This window comes from Benincasa hispida, chromosome 5, assembly GCF_009727055.1.
Source record: "Benincasa hispida cultivar B227 chromosome 5, ASM972705v1, whole genome shotgun sequence".
Classification (NCBI taxonomy): Eukaryota; Viridiplantae; Streptophyta; class Magnoliopsida; order Cucurbitales; family Cucurbitaceae; genus Benincasa; species Benincasa hispida.
Window position 1 is genome coordinate 62,680,964 of NC_052353.1, and position 10,506 is coordinate 62,691,469.

Genomic DNA, 10,506 nt, shown 5'->3' on the forward strand with positions numbered 1-10,506 from the left:
GGATCTGTAGCTTGGACCTCTTGCTGAAACCGCACTACCATAGGTTCAAAGGTCCCAAACTGGACCGAGCTCTCCCTTTCTTCATAATATATGATTGGTGCCGCCACGCTTGGAGCTACAGAAATCGCAATATGATTCGTTTGGACCACCTCTGAATGTAGAAAATGTTTGTATCTTCAAAGGACTTCAGTCTTCAGAATGCTTGTATCTTCAAAGGAATTCAGTCTTCAGAATGCTTGTATCTTCGAAGGACTTCAGTCTTCAGGTGTGATCAGCTTCAAGAGTCAAGGAGTCTTCTAGTTATAGAGAATTCCCTATAAGCTCTCTAGAGTATAGAATTGTTGCCCCTCCAAATGAAGAGAGTTTATCTATTTATAGAGTTCACAGGTGGGCTTGGGCTTGGTTGATCCATGGGTCTGGCCTTTGGGCCCAATTAGTTGGACTTGAGCTTAGTTGGTACATGGGGTTGGTCTTTGGGCCCAATTAATCGGATTTAGGCCTGATTTGACATTTGGGTCAAATTCAGCCTATTTTTGGACTTAGTTGGACTTTGACCCAAATAATAATATCAAATTAGGTCAAATTAATTTCATCTGATTCAACGGTTATGATAAAACCGCGTGGCGTTATCGAAATTTGTCTTCAACTTCAATTCAGGACATATGTCAACTCCTAATTGAGCCTAAATTTAATGATTTGGAATTCCATCATTAATTTAGTAAATGACGTGGCAACTTGTGATTGGTCTAAACTTTCTCATTCAACAATGACATATATTGTAGCTGTAAGTGTTTTCATCTTTATTCAATATAATTATGTGCTTTAAAATTCAAAATTTAAAATTTGGATATAATGAAAACATAAAATTGTTGTTTTTAAAATTTGCACTATTTGCATCATAGAATTTTAAAACTGTTTTCAGAAATAGAATCTGGGTTATCTGTCAAAAACATATTTGCTAAACTCAATAAATTTGAAAATATAAAATGGAATTTAGATTCTCTATCAAACATGCTCTTAGCATTTCAACATCACTCCCAAACATGTACTTATCTTTACCCAAAAAAAAAAAAAACAAAATTGAGATAGACAAATGTCAAAGAGATAACAAGGAGAGTAAGAGAGAAGGAAAAAAAATATTATAGGTCAAAAATGAAGTAAGGGAGAAAGTTAAGTTTAGATGTATTTTTCCAACAAAGTATTAATGGTTTCTATTTATATATTAACGGTTAGTAATTAGTAAGGGTATTTTTTAAACTTTTCAAAGTTCGAAGGTATTTTTGGGCAAAACATTAATGATTTTTATCCAAAAACTAATGGCAAGGGCATTTTTTAACTCTCTTTGAAATTTTGAAGGTATTTTTTAAACTTTTGAAAGTTCAAGGGCATTTCGTATAATTTAACCAATGAAAAATGTCTCACAATTTTTAAAGAATGTTAAAGAACCTTCTACTAATGTCATGGATGAATGAAGTTACAGATTTGCCCTTCAATTTTTTTCTTTTTTTTTTCTCTCTTTTCTTCTCTTCTTCTTCCTTTTCTTGACTGGGAGACTCCTTTTTTTTTTCCTTCTTCTCCTCTTCTTCGGTGAGTGACCAAACCAGATCCGGTGAGCATCCAAACCAGATCCGGCGAGTCTTCTTATTTTTTCCCAACAGTGAGACCAATGATCATAGACTGACTCCATGAAGATAGTTCATCTCCATAAGAAGATTAGACACAAGAACGATATTGGTGCTATTAGAATGGTGGAGAAGGTACGGATTGGCATATTGTTCAAGTACAGTAGTGTTGGTAGGTTGAGTAATTGTAGGAGTCTCTGGATTAGGGTTAAGAGTAGTCATCAAGGATGGATCAACCGTGGATATAAGTTGAACTCTTAGTTAAGAGTAGTAATTGTAGAGGGAGGAGTGGAAGTTAGGAATTGATACCATATAAAGTCTTGAGATTACTAAATACTTGCATAACTTTATTATGTGCAAAGAGTGGCATATATATAGCCAGACATGAAGAGACTAATAGCAAAAATTTTAGTAACTAAAGAAAAAAAATTCAAGACAGTCAAAGGCATAGCAGATAAAGCTCCTTCTGAAGTTTTTGAGTCTTGCAGGTTCCATTGTTGATGCTTTGGTGATTTGAATTGATAGGCTATTGATGAGACTTCAATTGTGCGAATATGATGCATAACGTTAACAATAATCCACAAGGGGAAAAGAAGCGTCCCCCACACCGTACTGATTCTAATATATGAGTGAATGCTGGATGACATCCTTTTTGGTGAAATTGATAGTCCAATAGTATTGTTTTTGTCATCTTCCGTCCTTTCAAATATTCCTAATCTTCTATATTCCATCTTGTATTATTGTTTAAAAAACAGAGGGTATAGCATAAAACCTGCAAATGCTCAGTGAATATATATATATATATATATATGAATAAACAATGTTCAAAAATAATTCACTGATTCTGAAATGCTGCTTTAAAAGATAGAAGTTACAATCCACACAAAGAGACAGCGAGAGAAGCTTCTTTCAAATGTGCAAGTTTAAGTACAATTCTGATTATTCAAGGATCCAAAAGAGAGACAAGAATATGAATTTACAATAATTTAATTTGATGCAACACCAATTCTGATGACTACATGATATCAACAACTTAACATAGGGAAGAACATCCTGGCGGCCTCCCCATCTGTACACTTCTTGGACAGAACCTAAACCCTATGACCCACAGAAATTACCAATATTAACAGGAACAACTCATATTTGCAAATGGACTTGAAAAGCCCCTATGAACAAAGACAATGCAAACTCCTCTAATATAGACTCCACAGAAGAGATGGTGACAAACAAGCTGGAAGCAACGCACGATGCCGCAGAGAGACTTAGGGCAGTAGCCATGTGATTCTCCTTATTTACCATTGGTTAAATTACAATATGTTCCTCTACCTACAACAAAAAAGAATGCTCTCTGCCTCCTTGTCTGCAATACCCTTCATGAAAAATAATCATCAAGTAATCATCAATCACAAATACCCTCTCAGTTCTCACTTAGTTTTACCATATTAATACCTATCCAACAGTTAGCTTTCCCAGCCTTCTTTAATCTTAAGGCTTAGAAAATGAACCAACATAAGTTAAGTTTCTGGTTTTTCATCTGGGTGGCCCTTTGGGCTGTCCAATGAGTCCCCTGAGTATGATCCATCTGGTTGACGAATGCATATGTTCAAGTTGCTGGAGAGGAGAATATCCTGGATTTGTGACAAACACCACATATTGAATCGGTCAGTGGAAATGATAGGGATTTTTTTTGAATACAAACTATCGGTTAACATGATTCGGTTAAGTCGTATGTACACTTTCAATAGAAGTACAGCACTCTTTGAATAAAAATAACTAAGATTGATCAAAACATGTCACCTGATCACCAATCTCTTGGCCTTCAGATCGAAAGAGAATGGGCCGACATCGCTTGTCCTCATTCATTAGGCTCGAGTTCTGAAAGTGTGTCACTAGAGCAGTCTTGCCCTGAATTCGAGCATAAGCTAGTGAAGCAACCTTCTCACTATTGAACTTTTCCCACTTCTTACCATTGAATGCCTGGTAAACATTTCCATTATAAGCAAGAACTCTAGAGACAAGAATTATTAAGGTTCTTATAATTTGAGCATCAATTTTGACAGATATATCTGTGTGTGTGTGTGTGTATTTGTGTGTGTATATATATATATATATTCAGATGATCAGAAATGAAAACATACCAAAAAAAATGCATTGTACATACCAGATAAATGCATTGTTCAGCCAAAAAAAAATGTAGCGAACCAAGACATACCTCATAGAAGGGAATGATTTGTGAGGGTGACACCATATTGATGAAGGCATAACCGACATTGCACTTATTCTGGAAAAAGAAATTAAACCATGATTGGAAGTCAGTATCATAGGGTCTTCGATCATATAATATATTCTAGAAAACAAATGCTACCTTGAAATCAATGGGCAAGTATAGAAAATCATAAGCACCGCGGTGATTTTCATCAATAGCAGCCAAAAGCATCTTTGACGTGTACCTATATCAACAAATAAATATAGGTTTATGAAAAGAAACACAGGATATAATCAAGGTGAAATTTAAACTGCTAGTCTTAAATAATAAACCAAATAGGTTCTTACTTATTGGGGATGTTTTTTATCATTAGTGTGGTCCTAGTATCTTCCCCACTAACAATTTTTTCTAAATCAAGTTGATACTGCTTCTTGCTCTCAATTTGGTTCCCGACATTCTCAACTCGCCTACTACGACCACGTTCCAGCAATCCATCAGTGCTCACAACACCAGACCCAGGAAAAGAGCCATTACCATAGTAAATAGGGCCTTGCCTGGGCAAAGACATCATTCTAAAGTTGGGAGAGCCATTTTCAACCATATTCGTGGGAAGACCAAGGCCACCAGTCATAGCTGCTCGTGTACTCAAGTTCATAAAATTACCATTGTGGCGACTTAAACTTGTGCTCCCTAGTGCACCTGGACTCATGAAGGATGTTTCTGGTGACTCTGGGAAATAACCAAAAGGCCTATCAAGAGGAACACCAGATGGAGCAGATCCCACGTGATGGTGATGAGAACCAAGCAAAGAACCATGGTGTCTAACATATGGAAAACCTTGTCCTTGCCCATTAGAAGTAAATGGCTGTCCCGCAGATTGTGTCGGCCAAGCTGAAGAATTGGAACGTTCAGCATAGGGGGTTGGGCTTCCCCATAGGAACTGAGGACCAGATAATGTCCCAATACTGGATGAATTGGAATTCAAGTCAGCAACAGAAGATGAAGATCCACCATTTGAGCTAAATTTGTTGTCAGGAAAGGATTGATGATGATGGTAGGGTGTTCCTTGCATCAATGTGGAATTGGTAAGCACTTGGTTGGCATGACTGGCCCTTCCTTGGTCCTTTCCAATTGGTGCTATTCTTGGAGAGTTTGACAGATTGGGAGGAAGAATTGAAGCCAAGCCAGACAAATGACTGCTGTTTATGGGGCTCAGGCTTCCCAAACCAGGGGACTTGCTAAAAGAATTATGTTCCACAGGACTGCCAATATGTGACCAGTTACCTATCATAGAAGTGGTTCTAATGTTAATGAGTAATCAAAATAGATGATGCAGAGACGAAATTCTGTCCAAGGGTTGAGATGTTGTAGGCAATCATAGATTCATAAATATAATCGGGATTCAATAAAAGCTGTACAAGATCACCTGGAGGTGAATTGGTCACTGGCGAAACAACCTGATGACGAAAAGTTCGTGCGTCATCTTGCTCCAGCTCTTGACTTAGTTGCTGCATTAAACTATATGAATGATAAGAACATGTCAGTTTATAAGCAAACATGACATTACATAAAACACATACAAATGCCAAAAGATATAGACTACTAAAATAATCAATGGAAACGATAATAGTATATGATGATGTGCTTTCATCATGATATAATGCACATCATCATATATTTATTATCTTGTGTAAGCCTATAAAAAATCTAGCTCAGATATGTGTGTACAAAAGTGACTGGCCTAAGGAGCTTACTTCCTACGTGCCCCTCCAGGACGGCTTGGTTCAAGCTTTATTCGCTTGCCTGCTATATCACTCCTATTTAATGCCCTTAGAGCAGCCTCTGCTGCTCGAACGTCATAAAATTCTATGAACTTATGATGCCGCTTGTGTGGTGTCTCCCTGATCTGCAGTTTGAGGAAGGGATGTTAATACTTCTAGAAACTTAATTACAGATGTCTGTACTAGAATTCCAGACGAATCATATTTCACATGCATCCTTGCACAGACATGCACAAATCAAAGTGACTGATTGTGCAGGCATTTCTGCATAAGCGTGCCATTTTCAGGTGTGCATATAATGGAAAGTTGGAAAATACCTCCTTTACTTCTCCGTAAGCCCCAAATATTCGACGAAGGTCATCATTTGAAACTGAGGCATCCAGATTGAATACAACAAGAGTTCCCTGGTTAATATCCTTTTCTGAAGGATTATCCTGGAAAATGGCCAAGCAGAGTTAAGGACCTTGGTACCAATGTACTGAAACAAGTTAGAACCAAGAAAGACAAACTGTATAACAAGAATCGCCATCTCAGTTCAAACCTTTGGTATTGAAAAGTGAATGTCAAGTTTCCGTCGTCTCAAAGGCTTGTTTTGCAGCGCACGCATTGCTGTGCGAGCCGCTCGAATGTCATAGTAAGATATCATCACAAAACCTCTATGCTTGCATGCAGTATATAAAGTTCTTATATCTCCATATTGCTGTAGAGATGGGAACAGTTAATGAACTAGAATTTGAAGTGAAATAAATAGAGTTGTTTCCAAACCTTACAGAAATGAAGCAATGCAACAAATAGTACAGAAAGTAGTCTCATATACAGATTTACTAGAAGGAGCTTCATGGTACCAATAACAACAATATACTAGTTTTCAAACAGGACAGTATCAGTCTTAATGCCGCTTACCTGAGCTACCGAGGATTCAATATTATAAACCTCAATAGTTATTGAGAAATCTAAAGATATAAATAAACTCAAGTATATTGAGGCCCCAGTCAGTAACATGCACATCACCAATCTCAAAGCCTGCCAAGTGCATGCTAATCTACACACACAACATGCACCAAGTCCAGGGGCATAGACTACATGCACAATTACAAAAGGAAAGATCAGAATGCATATGAGCAGATAATGCTAATATCCAACCTCATCACATACAACTGAAATTCACGAAAAAGATTTAAGTAGGCTCTTCATCGTTACACATGAGAATTGGAAACAAGACTAAGTACTTATCACAAACATAAAATCTAGAGGGCTGATTTAATCATTTAAGTTTTGAAAAGAAACCTTACTAGGCAGCAAAGTTTCATGGTACCCAAATAAAATTAATGGAAATTTGCACATAATTTTCAGAATAACAAATATAACAAAAACAGATATAAGAAGATGAGGAGCATAAAAGACAAATCTAAGAAAGTAAGCTCAATTAAGATGTTACCTCGCATATATAAGGAAGTAACTTGCCAATGAAAATCTCCCCAGAAAATTTAAGGAAGCAACTCGTTAAATAATATTACCTCAAAGAGGGCTCTTAGCTCAGCATCCTCGACATTACTATTGATATTCCTTACAAACAATGTCCTTGATGGATGTTCCCCATACGGATGCTCTCCAGCCACCGTTCCCACACCATTTGGCAGAGCATAATGACTAACCATGCTTCCAGTAACATTGTCAGACAGGTTCAATTTTGACATACCCATACTCGGGTTTTCTTGAGGATCAAAATCTAGTTCCATTCCCCCTCCACTGCCAAATAGGTCATAGTCTTCCAAATCCTCTAATTGACTGGGCAATCCACTTAAGTCAAAATCATCCATTAAACCACTGAAAAGCTCATCATCATCAGGAAGCAGGTTGCCTATTGCATCTATTTCTACCTCTCCAAGAGGATCCTTGATGTCAGTTTTGGGGTCAAGTTCATTGGATAAGTCAGCACCATCAGATTGACAAGGCTCAGAATCAAAATCCACTGCACATTAGCAAGGAAAGACTTACTTCCCACATAAAAACTAAACAGATCGTTGATAAGTATGTTAGAACAAACACTTATACATACATTTCTCATGTGGTAGGACTGGCAACGAACTGGAAAACAAGCTAACATCAGATGAAGTGTGAAAAGAGTCAGATCTGCGAGGAATTCCCCATGCACTACTTCCCACTTTTCGGGGAACAGTAACTAATAAGTTTTTAGGTGGGCCTGCAAAAGCAATGATCGTTAAGTATTCAAAAGGCACTTGAATGCTCTTAACCAATTTCTCTTGGTTGAATGAAAAAAATTACCTGATAGAGAATCTTTAGATTGTTGCTCCATTACGCACTTTCTGCCAAAGACGAAAAAGTAAAACAGGCATAAATATAGTCATCAAATACTTAGAAGCTTGTAAGCCAATTACACATATATCTACATGCATAGATAGATACAGTATGCATATTGCAAAACCGTTGAAGGGCTAACAGTCAGATTTCAATAATCATTCTTCCAAGTGCACGACAATATCTCTAATGACAGGGCACTGAGACAGAATTCAATTTTGGAAGAGCAGAATTACCAAATCAGTATGCCATGTCATTAAATATTGTCAAAATATTAGATATTAAACATTAAAAACCTAAACGAATTTTCATGGTCAACAAATATGCAAACTAGCAACATAATAGGTGCACAACATCAAAACATTTTACTTTTTTCTTTTTATGGTAACCCGTGAAACAAATCTAGACCAGCCCTTGTCTGGAAATGAAAATGAAAGGTTTTGCTCTCACCTAATAAACCAGAGAAGAAATCAAGCGCTTGACACGGACCTTACTCAATAATGGAAAAACCACTCTATTATATCTCTCTTTTTTCTATAGGTATACATCACAAAATTAGTATGGTGAAAACATAACTAGAGAAAAGACTTGGAATGATGCAAGTTAAAATTCTCCATAAACTACCAATAACACATCCATATCAGTAACAAAACATTATGCATGTTCTCTCAGAGGCATAAAGAAATCCATAATCTCACATAGTCTTGGCAACAATCAATGGGTCCGTACAAAGTTGCCCCAAAATGTTCCATGGAAAAATTAATACGCGATTAGATAAACATTGAGGACAAAGTATCAAGTAAAATCAAACAGAAATGCTCCTGAGCTCGTAAATTCCACTATTTTCCAGTCAAAGAAGTACCAAACTGAAATTCATCATATGTAACCATCAAAAGGAGTAAATTTGAGCATACCCAAAGACACCCAAATAACTCCAATACCGTTTTTCATCAATATCATGCACTATTAAAAGCTTATTTCTAACCAATTTCCCAAATAGCACCAGCTAGAGTAGCCGATCAAATGCAAAGGGAAACAAAATTGAATGATATACAGTACAACCAGATTCATAAAAACAAAACCCAAATAAAATATGCAGAGCTTTCGAAGCAAACAAAGAAAGTAAAGCGAGAAGTACCTCGAAACAAAGTACGCTAAAGCGAGGTCATCGAACGATGATTAGTATTTGTTTTGCGAGAGAGAGAGAAGATGAATATTTGGAGAATCGAGACGAGGTTTGGTCTCGATCAAGAAATTAGATTAAAAAAAAAATAGAGAGGAAAAAAATTAAAATAAAAAAAAAATAAAGAAAAGGAGAAGAGTTTCCGTAGAAGCAGAGAAAATTATTTCTTCTACTCTTCTACTTCCTGCAGTCTCGCCGGGAACCCAGATAGAAGAGACAGCGAGAGAAGGAAGCTGGGCAAATTTTAGAAAGAGAAATGAAATGGGGGCGAAAATTAATAATAATAAAAGGAAAAATGAAAAGAAAATTGAAGGAAAATGATTGGAAGAATGGAGGACAAGCACAGGGGAAAAAAAATTAATACCATTTTCCCGATATTTCAGAATTCGTTGAATTTTAATCTATTTATTTTTAATAAATCTTTAAGTTTAATTACTCATGTAAGTTCATTAAAATACTAATAAATAATAAAAAAATTATTGCATGCTTTCCAATATTAAAATATTATAAGAAATTTCAATTTTATAAATATAAAGACAGATGTATCATTAAAATATGATATCGAGGAATATTCATATAAGTTGCAAAATTTATAAAACTTATCTAGATTAATAATTAAGTCGTAGATTTTGTTATTGGTATTTCTATTAATACTTGACTAAATAACTTATATTTTTCTTTTAACATTAGATGTTGTTGGAGTAAAGGATCGTCAATAAGGATATTCTAGTGCATTGATTTTTATTCAAGATTTATATAATTCCGTTTGCAAAAGTGATGTTAGAAATATTAATTGATATTTAATATCATGAATATATCAACATATCAACTCATATTTTCATCTAAATGGATGGTAAAAAATGGTGAACAGAAAAATAAATTACATATTAGAAGCACAAGCTAAATTTAAAATTTATTAAAAATGTAAATTCAACCACCAGTAAATTAAAATGACATATCAACCCCAAAAAATATTTATAAAATCACCTTAGGGGCTTTTTGTTCCTTTGTTTCAATGTGAAACTGAATTCAGCTGAATTTGAATCCTATTTGGCGTCCGTTGACACCAACGAATTTCAATTTCACTGCTTGCCTTGTTCTATGATTCTAAATTTTGCGTTTTTTATTTATTTTTAGTTCTGAAACAAAAAAATAATATTATTATTATTATTTGTTGGATAAATTCCCGCTGTTTTCTCTGACCTTGATTATGGATTAAATTTCGGGGGTGCCATAAGTTTGGATCCATTATGGGACACGTGGCGGAATATAATTGGATTTAACAAATGAGTGGACTCTTCTTTAGTTATCGACGAGTTCACGTGGGACTGGATATAGCTGATTATCAGTTCCCATTGCGTTTTTGAGGAGTGACGTGATCTTGCGTCGGTGGAA

The 10,506-nt window shown here is 35.7% G+C and overlaps 1 protein-coding gene across 1 annotated transcript; it reads right to left on the reverse strand.

The window, feature by feature from the left end:
* Positions 1-2,493: 2,493 nt before the first annotated feature.
* LOC120077690 (protein MEI2-like 5) lies at positions 2,494-9,415 on the reverse strand. Its single transcript, XM_039031649.1, has 13 exons — positions 9,067-9,415; positions 7,896-7,936; positions 7,669-7,812; positions 7,127-7,581; positions 6,151-6,309; positions 5,927-6,043; positions 5,583-5,734; positions 5,255-5,346; positions 4,176-5,112; positions 3,988-4,072; positions 3,835-3,903; positions 3,420-3,599; positions 2,494-3,250 (listed from the first exon to the last, which is right to left on the reverse strand). The coding sequence occupies exons 2-13, from the start codon at positions 7,924-7,926 to the stop codon at positions 3,137-3,139; spliced, it is 2,535 nt and encodes an 844-aa protein (XP_038887577.1). The 5' UTR covers positions 7,927-7,936; positions 9,067-9,415; the 3' UTR covers positions 2,494-3,136.
* Positions 9,416-10,506: the final 1,091 nt, after the last annotated feature.

Bases quoted from the DNA above. Each gene is read 5' to 3' on its own strand.
- LOC120077690 (XM_039031649.1), bottom strand. From the start codon at position 7,926: ATGGAGCAACAATCTAAAGATTCTCTATCAG. The intron at 5,347-5,582 runs GTAAGCTCCTTA...TCATTCATATAG, and splicing joins CCTGGAGGGGCACGTAGGAA to TTTAATGCAGCAACTAAGTC. The intron at 3,251-3,419 runs GTGACATGTTTT...TCACAAATCCAG, and splicing joins GCCAAGAGATTGGTGATCAG to GATATTCTCCTCTCCAGCAA.